General features: G+C 37.0%; 1 protein-coding gene across 1 annotated transcript in view; it reads left to right on the top strand.

Moving 5' to 3' along the window:
* Nucleotides 1-281: 281 nt before the first annotated feature.
* Nucleotides 282-26,717, top strand: part of GEMIN4 (gem nuclear organelle associated protein 4) — a 42,160-nt gene continuing 15,724 nt past the window's right edge. Inside the window, exons 1-2 of the mRNA XM_053707371.1 lie at nucleotides 282-348; nucleotides 806-861. Of these exons, the coding sequence (XP_053563346.1) occupies nucleotides 840-861 (22 nt within the window). The 5' untranslated portion in view covers nucleotides 282-348; nucleotides 806-839. The remainder of the gene's footprint in view (nucleotides 349-805; nucleotides 862-26,717) is intronic.

Below are 26,717 nucleotides of genomic sequence, written 5' to 3'. Positions count from 1 at the left end.
TCTATACAAATTAAGAATTTATAGTAGATCTGTTAAAGTGTAATGATTACCATCACGCCTTTTCAGCTATAGGATACTTAGGAAGTTGATACCGAACAAAACACACACGGGGCATTTTGCCTTGTAAATGGGCCCGGGGCAGTAGAACAGGTTACTACGTTATCAGACTTTAAAGCGTAGCACAGATCATATACAGTCACAGTGCCCCCTGCCGCTACACCGGGGAGTAGACTGGAACTTAACCCTGGCGCATGCTAGTGACGTCACGCCCACTTTAGTAACCTGCATGCTGCAGAGTCGTGTTTCTTCTTCCCCTGTATGGCTGGGATCTGCAGTGTGATGAGAAAGGTGCGTGATGTGACTGGCCAGGACGAATTGCTTTACTTTCATATTGCTTTTAAAACGTGCTAGATTAAAAAGTATACCATGTATAAATATTGCATAGTATTATCTTACAAGGTATACGTGAAGGTTGTAGTTGAGAGTATTGTGAAACAGAATATTTTGATCTAGAATGTTACTTTTCCTAATTTAAGAAGAAAAAAAGTATAACAAAAAATACCGTAATATGGTCAATAGAAGATCTGATAAATATGTTTTTGTTTTTCGTGTTTACTGGGATTACTATTTTTTTTAAATTACAATTTACCGTAGCTTGTAACTGTAAATCCATTTTTCATAATGCTATTTACATTTTCTGGTGTATTGCATGGATGTTCAAACTTCAAAATAATGTATGTCAAAGATGTTTTTTATTAGAACTGTGAGTGTAATACGTTTACGTTTTTGTTTGTAATATTTGTAGTCACTGGTTAGGATGCTTTAAAGACGAAGAACATATGCACACCACAATGGATTTTGGTAAGTTTTGTACTCTTTTGAGCTGCTGAATTTTCTGTTATCCAAAGCACAGATTAATTGCATATTTTACAATAAGTGTATTGAATGATAATTTGTGCAATAATAATTGAACATTTTTAATATTTGCTAATTTTAGCTTAATATTGGTTACAATTGTAGCCGGGTGGTCAGTAAAATGCACCTGCTTTAAAGGTCCTGGGGAGAACACTGGGACGGTAACATCCAAATTAACCTTTCATGATTCAGATAAAGCATGGAATACAATTGTAAACAACTTTTCAATTTACTTGTATTATCTAATTTGATTTATTCTTTTGCCATCCTTTGTTGAAGAGCATACATAGGTAGGCTCAGGAGCAGCAACGCACTACTGTGAGCTATCTGCTGATTGGTGGCTGCACATATATGCCTCTTATTGGCTCACCTGATGTGCTCAGCTAGCTCCCAGTGGTGCATTGATGTGCCTTCAACAAAGGATACCAAGTGAATGAAGCAACTTTTATAATAGAAGTAAAATGTTAAGTTGTTTAAAATTGTATGCTCTATCTGAATCGTGAAAGAAAACAAATGGTCTTTCATGTCCCTTTAATAAATGCTAGACATAATAGCACATGATTCAGAACTCTATCAGAGCGCCAACTCAAGAAGGCAGGGTCTTAGATACACCAAAAACTTCACAAATGTATTTTAGTGTATTTATTACAATACAATAAAAACAATAATAAACGGTGGACTTCCAACAATGTTCATGTGTGTTTTGTGATACAATGATACCAGTATTAATGGTGCCCAATATTGTACTTAAACAGTATTGATAGCTAAAATTGACAAATGGTTTATTTAAAAATCACAGTTCTCAGGATTTTCAGGATATTAAAAACAGAATACCGTTTTAAAAGTTAAAACAATCTAAAAGTCCCTCATGGATCCATGTTAACAGTCTAGTAATTATTCCAACCATTCATTGGAGCCAATATACTCAATATTGACACTAATAACTGCCTGTATGCAGATTTAAAAAATTCTGACGGTCTTTGGAAAACTCCCTTTAGCAAAGCATTAAGTGGGATAACCTATATATCTCAAATAATACTTTCCGCAGGTTAAGTGGAGAGCAGAGTATGGTTAAACTCTCAATGTCACCTAACTCTCAATATCAATCCGGTTACCTGATTGAAATCCTCAAAATGGATCCTAGATCCTTGTGTGGCAGTTGAAAACACAAATCAACAAATGTGTATAAATAGATAGATAAACGTGATTAATATCGTTGTTCAGTGATGCAAATAATTGCTGTGCCAATTTAAAAATCAAAAACTTACAATGTTAAAGTGACTTCCTAAAAACAATACATAGCCTAATTTGAAATCCTTTCAAAAAACGTGCTAAAATAATCCTTTCAAAAAACATGAAAAGAGAACAAAGTAAAATACTCTAGTGAAAAATATATATTGGTGAAAAATATATTGCAGTGAAAAACAATCTGGTGAATAATCCTCAATTCAGTGCTAGATCCAAAAAAATGTATAAAATAAAATAAAAATGTCAAATTAGTCCATTTGAAGATGAGTTGTGTTATGTAAAAATCAGAGATTCTGTTTGCAAAAAATGTTAAGTTTAAATATCCTCACGGTCCTATGTGTGCAAGATTTTTCAGGCAGCCCTGGGTCCCTTTGCCCTCAAGTGTATGGTCCCTCAGCCTTTTCAAGCCTTTGTTCCCTCTGCTTGCTAGCTCACGGTCCCTCTGCCGAAAAAAAATATAATAGTGTAGATTGCTACAGATAGGTGAATAATGTGAAATAACACTTACCAGCCAACGCGTTTCGGTCCGAAATGACCTTTCTCTGAGTCTTGAGAGAGGTCATTTCGGACCGAAACGCGTTGGCTGGTAAGTGTTATTTCACATTATTCACCTATCTGTAGCAATCTACACTATTATATATTTTTTTCAGCAGAGGGACCGTGAGCTAGCAAGCAGAGGGAACAAAGGCTTGAAAAGGCTGAGGGACCATACACTTGAGGGCAAAGGGACCCAGGGCTGCCTGAAAAATCTTGCACACATAGGACCGTGAGGATATTTAAACTTAACATTTTTTGCAAACAGAATCTTTGATTTTTACATAACACAACTCATCTTCAAATGGAATAATTTGACATTTTTATTTTATTTTATACATTTTTTTGGATCTAGCACTGAATTGAGGATTATTCACCAGATTGTTTTTCACTGCAATATATTTTTCACCAATATATATTTTTCACTAGAGTATTTTACTTTGTTCTTTTTCACGTTTTTTGAAAGGATTATTTTAGCACGTTTTTTGAAAGGATTTCAAATTAGGCTATGTATTGTTTTTAGGAAGTCACTTTAACATTGTAAGTTTTTGATTTTTAAATTGGCACAGCAATTATTTGCATCACTGAACAACGATATTAATCACGTTTATCTATCTATTTATACACATTTGTTGATTTGTGTTTTCAACTGCCACACAAGGATCTAGGATCCATTTTGAGGATTTCAATCAGGTAACCGGATTGATATTGAGAGTTAGGTGACATTGAGAGTTTAACCATACTCTGCTCTCCACTTAACCTGCGGAAAGTATTATTTGAGATGTATAGGTTATCCCACTTAATGCTTTGCTAAAGGGAGTTTTCCAAAGACCGTCAGAATTTTTTAAATCTGCATACAGGCAGTTATTAGTGTCAATATTGAGTATATTGGCTCCAATGAATGGTTGGAATAATTACTAGACTGTTAACATGGATCCATGAGGGACTTTTAGATTGTTTTAACTTTTAAAACGGTATTCTGTTTTTAATATCCTGAAAATCCTGAGAACTGTGATTTTTAAATAAACCATTTGTCAATTTTAGCTATCAATACTGTTTAAGTACAATATTGGGCACCATTAATACTGGTATCATTGTATCACAAAACACACATGAACATTGTTGGAAGTCCACCGTGTATTATTGTTTTTATTGTATTGTAATAAATACACTACAATACATTTGTGAAGTTTTTGGTGTATCTAAGACCCTGCCTTCTTGAGTTGGCGCTCTGATAGAGTTCTGAATCATTTTGTTTCCATTTTTTGACCACTAGGGGTCAATGTATCTGAGCTAAGGGTCATTTTCAGCAGGCGCTTGGTGAATCTGTCTTAAACATAATAGCACATGGCTTGACACATTTCTTCAAAATCTAGGAGCCAGCCTAAAAAAGTTAGAAGCCAGATATTTTCCAGCTGGTATATTATACAGTATATAGCCACCCAAAAATTTGTACATAAATAAATAAAATCAGTAAGTAGCCATGTCCCTCCAAATAAAAATAAATTAATAGAATTTGAGTTCATGCTTAATTTGTTCATTTTAATTGAAAACATAACAGAAAATAAAATGGGTATAAACTTGACTACACAGACCCATAAAACCACTACTGCTGCCACAAAATCATATTAAATAGACATCAACATAATTTTTCCTTTGTTTAAAATCAATGTTCTGTTGCGAATAAAACATTTATGTATGTAGGTATTGTCTTTGTCAGCTAGCACTTCTAAAATCCACCTACAGTCTAACATAATCCTAATCCATTAATGTAAATCAACACACTGACTACCTATGACCCTGGCAATGCATTGGTTAGTCGTTACATATTGTAGCCCATTCATATAAATGCCAGATTTACCAAACAGACTAACAATATTTTAAGTGTTATTCATAAAGATTTTTCAACTGCTATCTAAGCCTCTGCAATACTGCTCCCTTATTTCAGTTCTTTTGACAGACTTACATTTTAGCCAATCAGTGCTGACTCCTAGGTAAAAATTAGGTTACGTTTTCAACTAAGAATGCCAAGAGTACAAAGCAAATTTGATTATAAAAGTAAATTGGAAAGTTGTTTAAAAATACATGCCCTATCTGAATTTGTCCCTTTTAATGATGTTATATGTGTTGTCATGAACAAAGTGAAAAGAGAACAGTGATTTTTAAGTTTGGTGAATTTAGAGCAGATAATTCTTAGGTGAGGATACAGCGGTTGTCTTTAACCCCTTAACGACCAAGGACGTACGCCACACGTCCTCAAAAAAAAGTCAGTTAATGACCGAGGACGTGTGGCGTACGTCCTTGGTCTGGAAAGCAGCTGGAAGCGATCCTGCTCGCTTCCAGCTGCTTTCCGGTTATTGCAGTGATGCCTCGATATGGAGGCATCCTGCAATAACCCCCCTTGGCCATCCGATGCAGAGAGAGCCACTCTGTGGCCCTCTCTGCACCGGACATCGATGGCCGGTATCGTTGGTGGGTGGGAGCTTACGTGGGAGGCGGGTGGCGGCCATCGGTGCGCTATGTGGAGTGGAGGGGGGCGGGATCGGGGGCGGCAGCTACGGGAGCGCGCACGGGGGTGGTGGGCGGGCGCGTGCACGGGGCGGGAGCGGGTGGGAACCGCTACACTACAGAAAAAAAAAAGTTGAAATGTTGAAAAAAAAACCCCACTAAAATGCAATCTAAGGGTCCTGGAAGGGGTTGGGGGTTGGTCTCGGTGGGGGGGGGGGAAAGCTACACTACAGAAAAGGGAATTTAAAAAAAAAAAAAGGCACATTTTGTTACAAAACTGGGTACTGGCAGACAGCTGCCAGTACCGAAGATGGCGCCCATTATTGCAGAGGGGAAGGGTTAGAGAGCAGTTTGGTGGGGGATCAGTGAGGTTGGGGTCTAAGGGGGGATCCTACACATCAGCATATGTAAATATGCTTTTTTTTTTTTTTTTTTTTTTTTTAAAAAAGGGCCAAATACCTTTTTATTTTAGTACTGGCAGAGTTTCTGCCAGTACTTAAGATGGCGGGGACAATTGTGGGGTGGGGGAGGGAAGAGAGCTGTTTGGGAGGGATCAGGGGGTCTGATGTTTCAGGTGGGAGGCTGAGCTCTACACTAAAGCCAAAAATTAACCCTGCAAGCTCCCTACAAGCTACATAATTAACCCCTTCACTGCTAGCCATAATACACGTGTGATGCGCAGCGGCATTTAGAGGCCTTCTAATTACCAAAAAGCAATGCCAAAGCCATATATGTCTGCTATTTCTGAACAAAGGGGATCCCAGAGAAGCATTTACAACCATTTGTGCCATAATTGCAGAAGGTGTTTGTAAATAATTTCAGTGAGAAACCTAAAATTGAGAAAAAATTAACGTTTTTTTTAATTTGATCGCATTTAGCGGTGAAATGGTGGCATGAAATATACCAAAATTGGCCTAGATCAATACTTGGGGTTGTCTACTACACTACACTAAAGCTAAAACTACCCCAAAAAGCTCCCTACATGCTCCCTAATTAACCCCTTCACTGCTGGGCATAATACACGTGTGGTGCGCAGTGGCATTTAGCGGCCTTCTAATTACCAAAAAGCAACACCAAAGTCATATATGTCTGCTATTTCTGAACAAAGGGGATCCCAGAGAAGAATTTACAACCATTTATGCCATAATTGCACAAGCTGTTTGTAAATAATTTAAGTTAGAAACCAAAAGTTTGTGAAAAAATTTGTGAAAAGTGAACGATTTTTTCTATTTGATTGCATTTGGCGGTGAAATGGTGGCATGAAATATACCAAAATGGGCCTAGATCAATACTTTGGGTTGTCTACTAAAAAAAAATATATACATGTCAATGGATATTCAGAGATTCCTGAAAGATATCAGTGCTCTAATGTAACTATCGCTAATTTTGAAAAGAAATGGTTTGGAAATAGCAAAGTGCTACTTGTATTTATGGCCCTATAGTTTACAAAAAAAAGCAAAGAACATGTAAACATTGGGTATTTCTAAACTCAGGACAACATTTAGAAACTATTTAGCATGGGTGTTTTTTGGTGGTTGTAGATGTGTAACAGATTTTGGGGGTCAAAGTTAGAAAAAGTGTGTGTTTTTTTCCATTTTTTCCTCATATTTTATATATTTTTTTATAGTAAATTATAAGATATGATGAAAATAATGGTATCTTTAGAAAGTCCATTTAATGGCGAGAAAAACGGTATATAATATGTGTGGGTACAGTAAATGAGTAAGAGGAAAATTACAGCTAAACACAAACACCTCAAAAATTTAAAAATAGCCTTGGTCCCAAACGGACAGAAAATGGAAAAGTGCTGTGGTCATTAAGGGGTTAACAGATTTTTATAGGAAATTGTGTAATATCTGGTTGCCATGGCTGGTATAAATATGTGGCATAGGGTCTAATACCTTCCCTACACTGTAATTAGCATACAGCACTCATCCAATAGAAACATAAACCTTCATTAGCAGCAAGCTGATATACTGAACCTTCATCTGCCATGAAGATCTAATGTTTGTGCCAAAAGACTGGTTTATAAGTCAGTAAATATTATAGTGTGTATTTATGTGGCATCTGACTTCCAGTTGAATGTGTAATGACCACACCTGTATGTTTTATGCATACTATTAAAATGTTTTGGACCCATGAGGAGTGTAGGAGCCTTCGCTTATCTGTATATGTGTACATTATTTATAGGGTAAATTGCATCTGTGACTAATGTAGTTACTACTTTTGTAAAATAATAAATATACATCTAATGCCCAAGGCATAATGTTTGTTACATATTCCAATTATACTTTTTATTTAAACATCAAATAAATAAATATTAAGCTGTAGTCTTAAAGTAATGGGTGCCACTGTGTTGTAACCTAGGTTTCCTTATCTAACTCTTCTGCTGAGGATAGTTAGTGACATATAAAAGAGTCTCTAAAGTGTAACATTTTGGCTGTGTGGAATATAGCAGTTACTTTATCAGCTCAAGTATAACTTACTGGCCTCATTAGGGGATTTGAAATAAGATGACGACAAGCATTTTAGAAGAACTAAGTTGCAACATGATGCATATTTCTTTATATAGTCTTAGAGCAACTGGAAAGCTCACAATTTTCAGAAGTAAATTGCCGGTGGAGGAGACAAATGATACAATTTATAATTCAAAGTGTTTTACTACACATAAACCTGCAATATTTCAATCTCAAATTGGTTTATGTCCCTTTAATTGGCTACACCTTTTTCAGATGTTATAGAATATAAAACTGTAGATTTTCTTTACATTTTAATATTAGATCATTTTTCATGGAAAATACTGTGCAGTCTATTAAAAACTGCATATGTAAAAGACTGGTGATTTTTTTGAATGCAATAATGTAATTTTCCTTTCCTCACCAGACTGTTTTTTGTTTTTTTTCTTGTTTTTAAGAGCACAAAACATCAAAGTTTTACAATTCCACATCCAAATCAAATCAATCGTTCTGGACATGTTTAATTTAAAGGGCCATAATAGATGGAAAAATTCTATTCTCTAACTTGTCATTTTAAGACCAGTTACTCTGCACTACTGTATGTTTATTCCCTGCAAAGTGGTTAAACACACAGTAGAAGTAACGCTTGGGACCCACAGAGCACTGCTGGTTCTGAACATAAATTGCCACTTATCTAATCATCAACGCTAATTATGCATCTGAGTCATGCGACTAGCGCTGCTGATTGCATCAGCATTGGTTTCTGTTCAGGACCAGCTGTGCTTGTCAAGAGTGGTAATTCTACGGTGTGCTTAGCCCCCTTTGCAGGGGTTAAGCACACAGAAGTGCAGGGTCATTAATCCTAAAATTACATCCTCTAACAATTTAGAGCATGTCATTTTTTGAATATTAGGGCCCTTTAAAGGGACATTGTACTCAACACATTTCTTTCTTGCAAAAATTTCGGCTTGAAAAATGGTAAGCTATTTAAATTAAAACTAGTATTGTGTACTTCTTCAGACTGTGGCATATATATTTGAAGATAAATTGTAATATTTATTAAACATGTTCCTTAGTGCTGCGAATGGGGGTAAAAAAGCCTTTTTTGCCCTGTAGGTGAGGCAGGTTAGATTAGCAAATTTGAAGTGTTACATTCACCAAAGGTAAAGTTTAGTACCTCAGGCCTTTGTTAACGTGTTGGTTATATTGGATGTGAGAAAACTAATTCCATATCGTTTTTATGGTGTAGTGCAGTGTTGCAAGATGAAGGGGTGCTGTAGTAGTATTATAATAATAGTGTTTACATGCAGTATATGTTTTTTAATATACATATTAAACCAGGGAGAGTAAGTGTAATACTATATAAGCGTACTTACTAAAATAGGACCCGGCAACACTGTATTAAAAATTATTGCTTTATTGAGAACAAACAACCTAAAATTCACTTGTCTCTTCACAAAGAGATCAAACAAAAAAATCATCAACAACCTTCCCAGACAAATCAAACATATTGGATGTTCACAACCAATTAATTAACCCCACATGCTAGCTTGTCCCAGAGCTGGCTATAGTAATAGTCAATAGAATTGCAATCTGGGCACTTAAGTGTTAACAAACACGCTTCGGTGACTGTCTATAGGCAGCTATATTTCTTTATGGAACCGCTGATATAACATATGCAAGGACCAATTGTTCAGATATAATATGTGGGTAACAAGTAATGGCGTTCCACTCCGCTCTCCTGATCTACCCTGCCAGACTTAGGAGCTGCACTGCTTACCTTCACCGTAACTTGTTAGATCAGGTGCCCTATGGTCCTCCTCTTTACTCACAGTACTTGTGTGTCGATACCAGCGGTGCTTCACTTGCGTTTGCTCTATTGCAAGACTCCAAGCCGCATGACTTATTCTTTCATCGTAATGTGATCTCTGGTGCCTGAAAAGGGCCTCCTTCTTTTTCTCACAGACTTACGTTATAGCCAATGCGGAACTTCACTTGCCTATGGGTAGATACATGGCTTACATCGACCATATGTTGGCTTGCTGGGCAGCAATCTTGACTTGTTACTGAAAGTAAACTTCCACCATTACGTGTTTCGCCCCTCCCCTGAAGGGCTGGAATAGAGGCTTCGTCAGATGTGTATAATTACTTTCTTTCATGTAATTAGCAAGAGTCCATGAGCTAGTGACGTATGGGATATACATTCCTACCAGGAGGGGCAAAGTTTCCCAAACCTCAAAATGCCTATAAATACACCCCTCACCACACCCACAATTCAATTCAGTTTTACAAACTTTGCCTCCGATGGAGGTGGTGAAGTAAGTTTGTGCTAGATTCTACGTTGATATGCGCTCTGCAGCAAGTTGGAGCCCGGTTTTCCTCTCAGCGTGCAGTGAATGTCAGAGGGATGTGAGGAGAGTATTGCCTATTTGAATGCAGTGATCTCCTTCTACGGGGTCTATTTCATAGGTTCTCTGTTATCGGTCGTAGAGATTCATCTCTTACCTCCCTTTTCAGATCGACGATATACTCTTATATATACCATTACCTCTGCTGATTCTCGTTTCAGTACTGGTTTGGCTTTCTACAAACATGTAGATGAGTGTCCTGGGGTAAGTAAATCTTATTTTCTGTGACACTCTAAGCTATGGTTGGGCACTTTGTTTATAAAGTTCTAAATATATGTATTCAAACATTTATTTGCCTTGACTCAAAATGTTCAACATTCCTTATTTTTCAGACAGTCAGTTTCATATTTGGGATAATGCACTTGAATTAATCAATTTTTTCTTACCTTCAAAAATTTGACTCTTTTTTTTCCCTGTGGGCTGTTAGGCTCGCGGGGGCTGAAAATGCTTCATTTTATTGCGTCATTCTTGGCGCGGACTTTTTTGGCGCAAAAAATTATTTTCCGTTTCCGGCGTCATACGTGTCACCGGAAGTTGCGTCATTTTTTTGACGTTATTTTGCGCCAAAAAATGTCGGCGTTCCGGATGTGGCGTCATTTTTGGCGCCAAAAGCATTTAGGCGCTAAATAATGTGGGCGTCTGATTTGGCGCTAAAAAATATGGGCGTCGCTTTTGTCTCCACATTATTTCAGTCTCATTTTTTCATTGCTTCTGGTTGCTAGAAGCTTGTTCTTTGGCATTTTTTCCCATTCCTGAAACTGTCATTTAAGGAATTTGATCAATTTTGCTTTATATGTTGTTTTTTCTCTTACATATTGCAAGATGTCTCACGTTGCATCTGAGTCAGAAGATACTACAGGAAAATCGCTGTCTAGTGCTGGATCTACCAAAGCTAAGTGTATCTGCTGTAAACTTTTGGTAGCTATTCCTCCGGCTGTTGTTTGTATTAATTGTCATGACAAACTTGTTAATGCAGATAATATTTCCTTTAGTAAAGTACCATTGCCTGTTGCAGTTCCTTCAACATCTAAGGTGCAGAATGTTCCTGATAACATAAGAGATTTTGTTTCTGAATCCATAAAGAAGGCTATGTCTGTTATTTCTCCTTCTAATAAACGTAAAAAATCTTTTAAAACTTCTCTCTCTACAGATGAATTTTTAAATGAACATCATCATTCTGATTCTGATGACTCTTCTGGTTCAGAGGATTCTGTCTCAGAGATTGATGCTGATAAATCTTCATATTTATTTAAAATGGAATTTATTCGTTCTTTACTTAAAGAAGTACTAATTGCTTTAGAAATAGAGGATTCTGGTCCTCTTGATACTAATTCTAAACGTTTAGATAAGGTATTTAAATCTCCTGTGGTTATTCCAGAAGTTTTTCCTGTTCCTAAAGCTATTTCTGCAGTAATTTCCAAAGAATGGGATAAATTGGGTAATTCATTTACTCCTTCTAAACGTTTTAAGCAATTATATCCTGTGCCGTCTGACAGATTAGAATTTTGGGACAAAATCCCTAAAGTTGATGGGGCTATTTCTACCCTTGCTAAACGTACTACTATTCCTACGTCAGATGGTACTTCGTTTAAGGATCCTTTAGATAGGAAAATTGAATCCTTTCTAAGAAAAGCTTATCTGTGTTCAGGTAATCTTCTTAGACCTGCTATATCATTGGCTGATGTTGCTGCAGCTTCAACTTTTTGGTTGGAAACTTTAGCGCAACAAGTAACACATCATGATTCTCATGATATTATTATTCTTCTTCAGCATGCTAATAATTTTATCTGTGATGCAATTTTTGATATTATCAGAGTTGATGTCAGGTTTATGTCTCTAGCTATTTTAGCTAGAAGAGCTTTATGGCTTAAGACTTGGAATGCTGATATGGCTTCTAAATCAACTCTACTTTCCATTTCTTTCCAGGGTAACAAATTATTTGGTTCTCAGTTGGATTCTATTATTTCAACTGTTACTGGTGGGAAAGGAACTTTTTTACCACAGGATAAAAAATCTAAGGGTAAAAACAGGGCTAATAATCGTTTTCGTTCGTTTCGCTTCAACAAAGAACAAAAGCCTAATCCTTCATCCTCAGGAGCAGTTTCAGTTTGGAAACCATCTCCGGTCTGGAATAAATCCAAGCCTGCTAGAAAGGCAAAGCCTGCTTCTAAGTCCACATGAAGGTGCGGCCCTCATTCCAGCTCAGCTGGTAGGGGGCAGGTTACGTTTTTTCAAAGAAATTTGGATCAATTCTGTTCAATCTTTGGATTCAAAACATTGTTTCAGAAGGGTACAGAATTGGTTTCAAGATGAGACCTCCTGCAAAGAGATTTTTTATTTCCCGTGTCCCAGTAAATCCAGTAAAATCTCAAGCATTTCTGAATTGTGTTTCAGATCTAGAGTTGGCTGGAGTAATTATGCCAGTTCCAGTTCCGGAACAGGGGATGGGGTTTTATTCAAATCTCTTCATTGTACCAAAGAAGGAGAATTCCTTCAGACCAGTTCTGGATCTAAAAATATTGAATTGTTATGTAAGGATACCAACGTTCAAGATGGTAACTATAAGGACTATCTTGCCTTTTGTTCAGCAAGGGCATTATATGTCCACAATAGATTTACAGGATGCATATCTGCATATTCCGATTCATCCAGATCATTATCAGTTCCTGAGATTCTCTTTTCTGGACAAGCATTACCAGTTTGTGGCTCTGCCGTTTGGCCTAGCTACAGCTCCAAGAATTTTTACAAAGGTTCTCGGTGCCCTTCTGTCTGTAATCAGAGAACAGGGTATTGTGGTATTTCCTTATTTGGACGATATCTTGGTACTTGCTCAGTCTTTACATTTAGCAGAATCTCATACGAATCGACTTGTGTTGTTTCTTCAAGATCATGGTTGGAGGATCAATTTACCAAAAAGTTCATTGATTCCTCAGACAAAGGTAACTTTTCTGGGTTTCCAGATAGATTCAGTGTCCATGACTCTGTCTTTAACAGACAAGAGACGTCTAAAATTGATTTCAGCTTGTCGAAACCTTCAGTCACAATCATTCCCTTCGGTAGCCTTATGCATGGAAATTCTAGGTCTTATGACTGCTGCATCGGACGCGATCCCCTTTGCTCGTTTTCACATGAGACCTCTTCAGCTCTGTATGCTGAATCAATGGTGCAAGGATTACACAAAGATATCTCAATTAATATCTTTAAAACCGATTGTTCGACACTCTCTAACGTGGTGGACAGATCACCATCGTTTAATTCAGGGGGCTTCTTTTGTGCTTCCGACCTGGACTGTAATTTCAACAGATGCAAGTCTCACAGGTTGGGGAGCTGTGTGGGGATCTCTGACGGCACAAGGAGTTTGGGAATCTCAGGAGGTGAGATTACCGATCAATGTTTTGGAACTCCGTGCAATTTTCAGAGCTCTTCAGTTTTGGCCTCTTCTGAAGAGAGAATCGTTCATTTGTTTTCAGACAGACAATGTCACAACTGTGGCATACATCAATCATCAAGGAGGGACTCACAGTCCTCTGGCTATGAAAGAAGTATCTCGAATTTTGGTTTGGGCGGAATCCAGCTCCTGTCTAATCTCATATCCCAGGTATAGACAATTGGGAAGCGGATTATCTCAGTCGCCAAACGTTGCATCCGGGCGAATGGTCTCTTCACCCAGAGGTATTTCTTCAGATTGTTCAAATGTGGGAACTTCCAGAAATAGATCTGATGGCGTCTCATCTAAACAAGAAACTTCCCAGGTATCTGTCCAGATCCCGGGATCCTCAGGCGGAGGCAGTGGATGCATTATCACTTCCTTGGAAGTATCATCCTGCTTATATCTTTCCGCCTCTAGTTCTTCTTCCAAGAGTAATCTCCAAGATTCTGAAGGAATGCTCGTTTGTTCTGCTGGTAGCTCCGGCATGGCCTCACAGGTTTTGGTATGCGGATCTTGTCCGGATGGCCTCTTGCCAACCGTGGACTCTTCCGTTAAGACCAGACCTTCTGTCACAAGGTCCTTTTTTCCATCAGGATCTGAAATCCTTAAATTTAAAGGTATGGAGATTGAACGCTTGATTCTTGGTCAAAGAGGTTTCTCTGACTCTGTGATTAATACTATGTTACAGGCTCGTAAATCTGTATGTAGAGAGATATATTATAGAGTCTGGAAGACTTATATTTCTTGGTGTCTTTCTCATCATTTTTCTTGGCATTCTTTTAGAATACCGAGAATTTTACAGTTTCTTCAGGATGGTTTAGATAAGGGTTTGTTCGCAAGTTCCTTGAAAGGTCAAATCTCTGCTCTTTCTGTTCTTTTTCACAGAAAGATTGCTATTCTTCCTGATATTCATTGTTTTGTACAAGCTTTGGTTCGTATAAAACCTGTCATTAAGTCAATTTCTCCTCCTTGGAGTTTGAATTTGGTTTTGGGAGCTCTTCAAGCTCCTCCGTTTGAACCTATGCATTCATTGGACATTAAATTACTTTCTTGGAAAGTTTTGTTCCTTTTGGCCATCTCTTCTGCCAGAAGAGTTTCTGAATTATCTGCTCTTTCTTGTGAGTCTCCTTTTCTGGTTTTTCATCAGGATAAGGCGGTGTTGCGAACTTCTTTTGAATTTTTACCTAAAGTTGTGAATTCCAACAACATTAGTAGAGAAATTGTGGTTCCTTCATTATGTCCTAATCCTAAGAATTCTAAGGAGAAATCATTGCATTCTTTGGATGTTGTTAGAGCTTTGAAATATTATGTTGAAGCTACTAAGTCTTTCCGAAAGACTTCTAGTCTATTTGTTATTTTTTCCGGTGCTAGAAAAGGCCAGAAAGCTTCTGCCATTTCTTTGGCATCTTGGTTGAAATTTTTAATTCATCTTGCCTATGTTGAGTCGGGTAAAACTCCGCCTCAGAGGATTACAGCTCATTCTACTAGGTCAGTTTCTACTTCCTGGGCGTTTAGGAATGAAGCTTCGGTTGATCAGATTTGCAAAGCAGCAACTTGGTCCTCTTTGCATACTTTTACTAAATTCTACCATTTTGATGTATTTTCTTCTTCTGAAGCAGTTTTTGGTAGAAAAGTACTTCAGGCAGCGGTTTCAGTTTGAATCTTCTGCTTATGTTTTTCATTAAACTTTATTTTGGGTGTGGATTATTTTCAGCAGGAATTGGCTGTCTTTATTTTATCCCTCCCTCTCTAGTGACTCTTGTGTGGAAAGATCCACATCTTGGGTAATCATTATCCCATACGTCACTAGCTCATGGACTCTTGCTAATTACATGAAAGAAAACATAATTTATGTAAGAACTTACCTGATAAATTCATTTCTTTCATATTAGCAAGAGTCCATGAGGCCCGCCCTTTTTTTGTGGTGGTTATGATTTTGTATAAAGCACAATTATTCCAATTCCTTATTTTATATGCTTTCGCACTTTTTTATCACCCCACTTCTTGGCTATTCGTTAAACTGAATTGTGGGTGTGGTGAGGGGTGTATTTATAGGCATTTTGAGGTTTGGGAAACTTTGCCCCTCCTGGTAGGAATGTATATCCCATACGTCACTAGCTCATGGACTCTTGCTAATATGAAAGAAATGAATTTATCAGGTAAGTTCTTACATAAATTATGTTTTTACTGGTTCACCTTTAAATACCTGTTTAAAGTGAAGTTTAGTTATAAGCCCCTTATCTGTTAAAGGGCTACAGTGTTGCTTATTAGGTCTATTGATTACATATTCATACATTTCCTATTTACATATAACGAGTGGCAAATACCTATAATACAAGTGTATCGAATAACATGTTACCATCGATACTACATAGAGATTGTTACATATTTGCTGAAAGGGGACATATTTATTATATCTCTTTTTTTTTTTATCCTTCCAGGTAATTATATCACAATTACATTTTTGGTATATTAGTTACTCTCATCATTCAAACACTCATGTTGTTAAACCCATATATAAAAGAGGTTTTGATGATTTACAAAAAACAGGAATATTCGATTCTCTCATTCAATCCCTTTGGTGCTAAAGTGTTTAAAGGGACACTGAACCCAAATTTTTTCTTTCATGATTCAGATAGAGTATGCAATTTTAAGCAACTTTCTAATTTACTCCTATAATCAAATTTTCTTTATTTGAAAAAGAAGGCATCTAAGCTTTTTTTTGGGGGGGGTTCAGAACTCTGGACAGCACTTTTTTTATTGGTGGATGAATGTATCCACCAATCGGCAAGGACAACCCAGGTTGTTCACCAAAAATGGGCCGGCATCTAAACTTACATTCTTGCATTTCAAATAAAGATGCCAAGAGAATAAAAAAAAATTGATAATATGAGTAAATTAGAAAGTTGCTTAAAATGTCATGCTCTGTCTGAATCATGAAAGAAAAAAATTGGGTTCAGTGTCCCTTTAACCTATGCATCCACCTGGATTCATGCTGCAGTAATATTTTATCAGTTACATGCTCTTCTTTTAGGTTTGATATGCTCAATTCCCAAAACTTTTTAGTAGAGAAAAATCTGAACTATGATATTTTTGAAAATGTCTGGCTACAGAGCTGTCTTGATTATTTTCTTTAATATCATCTCTGTGTTCCCTAATCCTGTTCTTAAGTTCACGTGTCGTTTTCCCCACATAAAAGCTGGGGCATGAACAGTGTAGGAGATAAATTACGTTCATAGTGTTGCATGTAATCCTTTCATTGATGAAATATTTTTGGCCATCCATATCGGTTCTAAATCTTGCAGACTTTGCTACGAAGCCACAATATATGCAATGACCACATGGATGACAGCCTTTTTGTGGTTGCGATTTTGTAAGCCAATTCGTTTGAATCTCTTTCTTGAATTCACTATGGACCAATTTATCCCTAATACTAGGGGCCCTCTTTGCAGTTAGAAGAGGATAGTCAGATACATATTCTCTCAAGGAGTTATAATTTGTTAATATATGCCAATGCTTTTGCAGGATACCACGTAACTTTCCCAGTGTGAATTATAGCTAGTTATAAGTCTTGTATAGGCCTGCTCTTTCTGTTAGTCTTTCTTTGCATATAGCAATTGGTTTCTGGGTGTACGTCTTGCCCTAATCCATGCTTTTTTTTTTTATCCGATTCTTAGAATACCCTCTCTGAATAAATCTTTGGGCCATTTCTGTTGCCTGCTTTTCAAAAGTTTCTACTGTGGAACAACATCTTTTTAACCTCAGGAATTGGCCCACCGGGATTCCATTCTTTAGGGTTTGTGGGTGATGGCTTGTTGCGTGCAATAAGCTATTTTTTGCCGTCTCTTTTCTGTATATCTCAGTGTGTAATGTTCCATGTGCTTTTAGTTATTTTAAAATCTAAAAATGTGGCTACATTATCACTTATGTTAAACGTGAGGTATAAATTTCTGTCATTTCTATTTAAAGCCTTTACAAACTCAACCGCCGATGTTATATCCCCCTTCCATATAATGAATGTCATCCACATATCTCAACCAGAGTGCCACATGTGCCTCCACCCACTTCTTAAATTCCTGGGAAAAGTACCTTTTTGTTTCCCAGTGCCCCAAATGTAAACAAACGTAGCTGGGGGCACACGTGGCACCCTTGGCTGTTCCTTGAATCTGTCTGTAATATTTACCATCAAAGGTGAAGATATTGTTAGGACGAATTCCAACAGTGTTAGGACAAAAGATGTGTTGTCACTGTAATCCAATCCTCAATTCCAAAAAGTGCCTGGCTGCTTCCAAGCCAACTTTTTGCGGAATAGAGGAATACAGTGACTCCACATCTAATGTAAGTTGAAGCATGTCTTCCTCTAACGTTACTTTATCCAACCTCCTAAGTACGTCACCTGTGTCCTGGACATAGGAGGATAATTCCGTAAGGAAGAGACGCAGATAAAAATCTACGTATTTACTAATGCCTTCTGTAGGCTCCCCTATGCCCAGGACAGTGGGACGCCCTGGAGGTTTATTCATGCATTTATGTAATTTTGGTATGCAATTAGGGCTGTAACTATTATTTTCATAATCGATTAATCAACCGATTATTTTTTCGATTAATCGACTAATCAGATAAAAAATAAATTAAATAATTTTTTCCTATATTTAAAATAAATATAAACTTCAGACTAAAACTTTACATTAAAACAACTGTTGGTCCAATTTTTTAAGCAGCAGAACAAATTTTTATAATTAAGCAAAACAAAACCACAAACTGTTTGAAAAGAGGTAGAACTAGCAATAGGTAGACTATTACTGTTTATAACATTCTGTTATTCACTCTTTCAGAAACTTTGCATTGAAATGCAAAAATGTCAACATGTTCACATGCTCCTAGCTGAGGCTGGACTCTTTTTTTTTTTTTTTTTTTTTTTTTGCCTGCAGCAGAGAAGAGGCGCTCAGATTGTGCTGAGCAGCCTGAAATGCATAAATAGGGTTTTGCCAATTTTACCAAGGTGGGCTATTTATCTTTGTTAGTTCTCCACCACTGCAAGGGGCCTCCTCAACAAAGTAAGCCTGGACTTCATTTTAACATAAAAATAACTTGAATATCCATAATATGCAGTGGTAAACAACCAGCTATAAGGTTAGGGGGAAAAATATCTAGTCCACTCTTAAAATAACAGATATATACTTACAGAGGTTGAATTTAGTACATACTCTAATTAATTAAAAATAGAAAGAAAAAGAAAGGCAAAAGGACACAGCCTTTCACATTTATCTATAGAGTACATATATCAGAAAAAGCAAGCGATCCGCTAAAAATTGAACAAACAGGTAATAGTGACATCAATTCATATAACAAGTGCCATCAATCTAGGCTAGGTGTAAATAACAAGCTCGGCACTATATCATGCAAAGCGCAGTCCCAAATCACCCGATTGTATATAAATAATCCAAATTATGACTCCTATTTTATTTCTGGGTTGCACATAAGACAGTAGTAGTTGTAAACTTAAAAATTATAAACTTATAGTGTCCTGAAAAACTGAAAAGTAAAATGTCTGTAGACGTCCTTTAGGCTAAAACACAATACCATGTGCAGGAGCTCAGTGGAGTGAAGCAGCTGGTGCTGTGCACAGACCAACTAATTGCAAACCAACTAATAGATTATGAGTTTCGTTGACAACTATTTTCATAATCGATTATTATCGATTATGCCGATTAGTTGTTGCAGCTCTATATGCAATAAAAAGTCGGTTCAACTGGTTATTTAAGAAGTCATGTTCTTTTTTCGTAATAAAACCCTTATCCCTTGCATCATTTAGTAGGAACAGAAGATCATTGCAAGATCTTTCATATATAGATCTACTGACCTCTTCATATTGATCTTTAGTTTGCAGCTGTCTCGGTACTTCTTGCATCTAACACGTCTTGATCGAACACCACAATATTCCCACCCTTGTTAGATGGCTTAATTTGCAGGTCTTTTCTACCCATTAATTCTTTGAGGGCTCTTCTCTCATGTTTCATTAAATTATTATTAATAATTCCTGATGTTGTTGATGTCTTGCTCAACACATCTTACAAATGTCTGTATGCTGGAGGACAATGATAATTGATGAATTAACTTCCACTATTTCATCATCTTGTTTCTCCAGCAAAGAGACTAAATTGTCCAGTGCCCTGGCATCTGCATAGTCGGTCAACAACATTTTATCTGTCTTGTTACCCAAAATTTTCTTAAGAAGTAACTTCCTGGCATATAGATTTAAGTCTTTCAGAAATTAAAATTTATCCAAACTACTAGTAGGGCAGAAAGTCAGACCTTTTTTAAGATTAATATGACCTAAACTTAATCTTGCTTTTGATAGATTAACTACTAGCATTTCATCTATGGTCTGTCCTTCTTGTTGATACCTTCCTAAAATTGAAGGTCCCTGCTTTGGTTCCTGGTTACATTCTGTTCCGGGGGTTGTTCCTGTATCTCCCCCCTTAACCTCTGTCTGCCTGCCTGGATAGGAATGACCACCTCCCCCTCTTTCATTTACCTCCTTTCCTTGTTTTTCCCCTAAAGGGATCCTGGCCTGTAATGCATCTCTTATATTCTGGGGGCCATTCTCTGACTCATTTTCAGAATTGTCTGTACCTGAATCATAGGAGTATCTTGTTACATTGTTATTTCTATAGGCATATATTGTGCCTTTTTTGAAATCATCTTGAATCTCTTACCATTTTCCTTCTCTTCCGGAATTTTATTTCACTTTGTAATTTTTCAAGGCTCTTTTAAAACCTCTTTATTCAGTTTATCGAAGGCAGGATCTAAGGCAAACAGATTAACAGTTTCATATGGGTTTTTTTTTATTTTTTTATTGAGGCTTAATTTAATTACATAGCATAATACTGAACGAAATGCAGTTACATAATGATATTATACAGTGTACATCTTCCACATTTATCAAAGGTACAACATAAACCATTTTCTAGCAACATAGAGTGGAGCAAAGAAAAATATTTGCAATACACATCCTTTAAATATCATGCTATTTATAATCCAAACCTTCTGAACCACACAGGAGGCCACTTTTGGACCTCTTACGAAAAATTTAAAACACAAACTAATAGAAGGTGACTTTGACACATGAGTGACTGCTCATGGGTCACATCCAGAGAGCCTCAGTTTTTTTTAATATGGTTGGGGTAAAATCTATAGGGCCACTCTTGGACCCTCTTTATGCAAAATATAAAGGGATGTACATAGGTCTATGGTAAGATTGGGTGTAGGGGCATATATAAATTAGTGGGATAAATGTTGCTAGTTACAAGCTACTTTACATAATGTGCTTAGGTTGCTCGCTATAGGTAATCATGGTGGCAGAGGTGACAGTCCTACAATATTGGGCGTGTGTTTATCATCCTCATTAGCAGTGTTATTTCTCACTTTATAGTATCTAACCCTATTAGGTAAATAGGTATGGCCGTTTACAGTAGATGTAAAAGATTGACTTTCTGTCTCTTTTATGAAAATGTGTGTTCCATAACCTTACATGACAAACAATAATAAGCACATGTCACGTGTGGGAAAGCAATCAATTGTACCATTATGAAATTTGAATATGCTAAAACAAAGTGAACTGGTCAAATGAAGGTAGTTACATATTTTACATGTGATAGTCCTTAATAACAAAATCCCCGTCTCCATCAGGCTCAGACAGCGTCATCAGGGGATATTTACAATGTATTAGGGTAGTATGGGAGGAGTATGTGCTCAGTGAGAGAAACTTCACACATGATGGGAAAGGGTCAGACTACTAAACAGAGTATGTTTGAATAAAAAAGTCTATACATAAAAGACATTATAGGGGTTGTATAGTACGTGGATAAGCTGGGTATGACAATACTATGTTGCAGTTATATATTTACTATACAATACACACATAATACACTGGCAGCGGGAACATAACAGAAAAAAAAACAGCTCAAACTAAATACTTGATCAATTAACTACATATCTGTGACTTTCTCAGCTCAGTCTTTACTAATTTAGCCGATTCCACATCTCGAGATAAAAGCATTTGGTAGCGATGTCTCTAAGGAATAAAGGTGGTCTCCCATGGTCATTGACCTATTGTTTGCTAATCTCTTCAGTAGTAGCTAGATAGGCAGAGTGTGGCTTTAAGTGTAGCAGGCTGGGTGACTGTAACAGAGCTGTCAGCTTGCAGAAATGGCGATAAGCATTGTTGTGGATTAAGGCTCCGGATTTCTGCTTGCATCTGCGTCAGTTCTTTCGGTCACTCCAGCTGTTGGGCTCTATTGAGATGTTGGGCACTGTCCAAAAAGGCCAGACACTACGATTGCCGGTAAAGCCGGTCGACGCTCAACTTTAATATCCGGCAGCTCAGAGGAAACAGGTTGCGGCTGGAGCACCAGGTCAGCGCCCCTCTGGTCCCGGATTGAGACAGGGCAAATTTCGGCATCCGTCATTGGAGGTATGATGTCGACACTCTCTTCCTCTCCATAGCCAGAGGTGTGCTTGGGTTGAAATGCCTCATCTAGCATAGCGCAATCTTTTGCTCAGAGTCCAGTAGGATCCTCTGAAGTGCGCACTGGAACTCTTCCATTGTCCCACTAGGTAGGAGTATAACCAGTGTTAAAAATCTGGTTTGTTAACCCAGAATCAGGAACTCCGGGGGGGGGGGGGGGGGGGGGGGTAATAATGCGGGCAGCCCCAACAGCACAAGGAATCGAGCACTCAGTATAAGCCTTGTGGCCTGACTCTGTGCAGTTAAAGGGACACTAAACCCATTTTTTTCTTTCCTGATTTAGATAGAACATGCCATTTTAAGCAACTTTCTAATTTACTCCTATTATGAATTTTTCTTCGTTCTCTTGCTATCTTTATTTAAAAAATAAGGCATCTAAGATTTTTTTCTTGGTTCAGTACTCTGGACAGCAGTTTTTGATTGGTGGATGAATTTATCCACCAATCAGCAAGGACAACCTAGGTTGTTCACCAAAAATGGGCCGGCATCTAAACTTACATTCTTGCATTTCAAATAAAGATTCCAAGAGCATAAAGAACATTTGATAATAGGAGTAAATTAGAAAGTTGCTTAAAATGTCATGCTCTATCTGAATCACGAAAGAAAAAATTTGGTTTCACTGTCCCTTTTAAGCTGAAGAACATAGGTAGGTCCGGTTTTATGTTGTGAACCCTCAGACTTCTCCAGAGTTTCTCCAGTCTGGACAACTTGGAACAGTAGAGAATATTGGGTTAAATTTAGTAAAAAACCTTTTGGATTCTATCAAAATCCAAGAGCTCTCCACAAACATGTCCTGCCGCAACAGCTACAGGCTCCGCCCCCCAGTTTCATATGTTTTATTATTTTCAATTTTGCATAATTCTAATATCTTTTCATCCTCCTCTATGATCAAATTCATTAGTTCAATTGTACATTTTGTCAAAATGGCATTCCATTTTTGTATAAATTCTGTGTTTGATTCCTCCCCTCTTAAATTGATTCCTGGGTCCAATCTAATCCTTAGACCTCTAGGGATCAACTCCTCTTTTACATAATTTTGTAAACTAATTCCCACTTATTTTTTTAATCTCTTTAATTACAGATTTTAGTGTGATACAGCAGCAAAGTCATCATTGACGATGTTCTGTGTGTTGTTATGACAGAGCCAAAAGAGAACAGTGATTTCTAAAGGGATAGGAAAGTCAAAAATAAACTTGCATGATTCAGATAGTGCATGCAATTTTAAGACACTTTTAAATTCACTTATATTTTCAAATGTGTTTCGTTCTCTTGCTATCCCTTGTTGAAAAAGAATATGCACATATCCCACACTAGTGGGAGCTGGTTGCTGATTGGTGCCTGCACACGTTTGTCTGTTGTGATTAGCTGACTAGATGTTTTCAGCTAGTTGTCAGTAGTGCAATGCTGTTTCTTCAGCAAAGGATAGCAAGATAATTAAGAAAATTTGATAATAGACGTAAATTGGAAAGTTGTTTAAATTTTGTATGTTCTATCAAAACCAGGAGACAGTTTTTTGGGGTTTCCTGTACCTTTTTAAAGTTTGGTGAATTTTAAGCAGATCATTTCCCTGCTTTTGAGTGAGGATACAGCGGTTGGGTTTAACAGATTCTTTATAGGAAATAGTGTAATACCCTTGATATCTGGTTGCCATGGCTGTTATATGTGATGGTATAGGCTTTAAAACATTCTCTACACTGTAATGAGCATACAGCACACATCAGATAAATATAAATTGTCATTAGCAGCAAGCTGACATACTAAACCTTCATCTGCCATTGAGAGGATCTAATGTTTGTACCAAAAGACTTGTTTATATATGTATGTGTGTATGTATGTATGTATGTATGTATATATATATATATATATATATATATATATATATATATATATATATATATATATATGTGTGTGTGTATGTGTATATATATATATATATATATATATATATCTATCTATCTCTATCACACAGAAAAAGTCCAGCACTCACTCACAAGCTCTCAACTTGGATAAAAAGCAGCAATGGAAGAGTTAGTTGCCGCATCTGGCCAAATGGGAAAAGCCCAGGTACCTCGTCAAGGTCTCTTCCAAAAAACCTGGGTCCCTAAACAGCCACACAATGCAGGCTCACAATCAAACAACTGGGAAAAAAAGCAACTGTGAAAAAATGGAGGGTGCACAGGCTTATGTAATCTCCCCAAAAATATACAAAACATGGGTGGGGTCAGCACTCTCAGGCCGGACCGGGTACACATCCTATGATTTTCTGTGTTATATTAATGTATTATTTTTTGTAATTTTCCCTGTTTGGGCCTTGCACCCAGGCCTGACTGGGGTTAACTACCTGTGGCTCTGGTGACAGTGCAGCTTCCTGAGAGTGCTGGTTTGCACCCAGGGCTGTGCATGTTGCAGGGTCATAGGATGTGTACCCGGTCCGGCCTGAGAGTGCTGACCCCACCCGTGTTTTTTGTGTGTGTATGTGTATAAATGTATATGTGTGTGTCTAGTGTCTAGTATCTCTCTCTCCCTAAACAAATCAAAGCATCAAAATTACATTGCAAGTAATTATTTGTCTAGCAGATGTCCACTCTCTCCTTTCCCTAACTCCCCTATTTCAATATTCACATCTATGGTTAAAGGGACAGGAAACCAACATTTTTTTTTTCTTTTGTGATTTAGAAATAAAATTCAATTTTAAACAACTTTCTAATTTACTTCTATTATCTAATTTGCTTCATTCTCTTGATATCCTTTGCTGAAAAGCATATCTAGATTGGCTCAGTAGCTGCTGATTGGTGGCTGCACATAGATTGCCTTGTGAGATTGGTTTACCCATGTGCATTGCTATTTCTTCAACAACGGATATCTAAAGAATAAAGCAAATTAGATAATAGAATTAAATTGGAATGTTTAAAATTTTGTTCTCTATCTGAATCATTAAAGAAAAAATTTAGGTTTAATGTCCCTTTAAGTTCAACATAATACAAGCATGTTAAAACAAGTGATATAGTCTGCATCCATAGTGCAACTCCCGTTTTTAAATAATAATGACAGCAACAATAACACTAAAGAGTCCGTTGCCTTCCATTAACAATATACAGAATAACGATAAAGTTACCAATTACCTTATTCCGTATATATCTTTAGTTAATTTATTTACTAGCAACATATAAAAAAAATCTCCTCCCTCTTTATTAGTGTGTTTATGTGGCATGCACATCTGACTTCCAGTTGAATGTGTAATAAATACATATTTCATTTCCAAGGTCTAATGTGTATTCCATATTCAGTGCCTAATAAACTGGATGGTTCTATTCCATATTCAGTGCCTAATAAACTGGATGGTTCTATTCCATATTCAGTGCCTAATAAACTGGATGGTTCAATGTTTTTTAAAATAGAAACATCTGATGATATTTCGGTCAGTCCAGTGCCGAAATACCAGGCAATTCCTCTCTGAACAAGGAACACAGCAACCCCAGACAATCGTTTCGAGAGATAGATAGATATATATATATATATATATATATATATATATATATATATATATATATATATATATATATATATATATATATATATATATATATATATATATATATATATATATATATATATATATATATATATATATATATATATATATAGATAGATATCTATATATCTATCCACACAACACACGATATAAAAAGTATACACACCCCTGTTAAAATGACAGGTTTCTGTGATGTAAAAAAATGAGACAAAGATAAATCATTTCAGAACTTTTTCCACATTTAATGTGACCTATAAACTATGCAACTCAATTGAAAAACAAACTGAAATCTTTTAGGTGAAGGGAAGTAAAAATAAAATATGGTTGCATAACTAATACTTTGTTGAAGCAACTTTTGATTTTATTACAGCACTCAGTCTTTTTGGGTATGAGTCTATCGGCATGGCATATCTTGACTTGGCAAGATTTGCCCACTCATCTTTGCAAAAACACTCCAAATCTGTCAGATTGCGAGGGCATCTCCTGTGCACAGCCCTCTTCAGATCACCCCACAGATTTTCGATTGGATTCAGGTCTGGGCTCTGGCTGGGCCATTCCAAAACTTTTAATCTTCTGGTGAAGCCATTCCTTTGTTGATTTGGATGTATGCTTTGGGTTGTTGTCATGCTGAAAGATTAAGTTCCTCTTCATGTTCAGCTTTCTAGCAGAAGCCTGAAGGTTTTGTGCCAATATTGACTGGTATTTGGAACTGTTCATAATTCCCTCTACCTTGAATAAGACCCCAGTTCCAGCCCCAAAGCATGATGCTGCCACCACCATGCTTCACTGTGGGTATGGTGTTCTTTTGGTGATCTGCAGTGTTGTTTTTGCGCCAAACATATCTTTTGGAATTATTGCCAAAAAGTTCAACCTTGGTTTCATCAGACCATAACACCTTTTCTCATATGCTTTTGGGAGACTTCAGATGTGTTTTTGCTCAATTTAGCTGGGCTTGGATGTTTGGCTTCGTAAGAAAAGTCTTCCGTCTTGCCGTCTACCCCAAAGCCCAAACATATGAAGAATACGGGAGATTGTTGTCACATGTACTACACAGCCAGTACTTGCCAGATATTCATGCAGCTCCTTTAATGTTGCTGTAGGCCTCTTGGTAGCCTCCCAGACCAGTTTTCTTCTCGTCCTTTTCATCAATTTTGGA

This window comes from Bombina bombina, chromosome 3 (genome assembly GCF_027579735.1).
Source record: "Bombina bombina isolate aBomBom1 chromosome 3, aBomBom1.pri, whole genome shotgun sequence".
NCBI classification, from domain to species: domain Eukaryota; kingdom Metazoa; phylum Chordata; class Amphibia; order Anura; family Bombinatoridae; genus Bombina; species Bombina bombina.
This window is presented reverse-complemented; position numbering and strand designations above follow the sequence as displayed.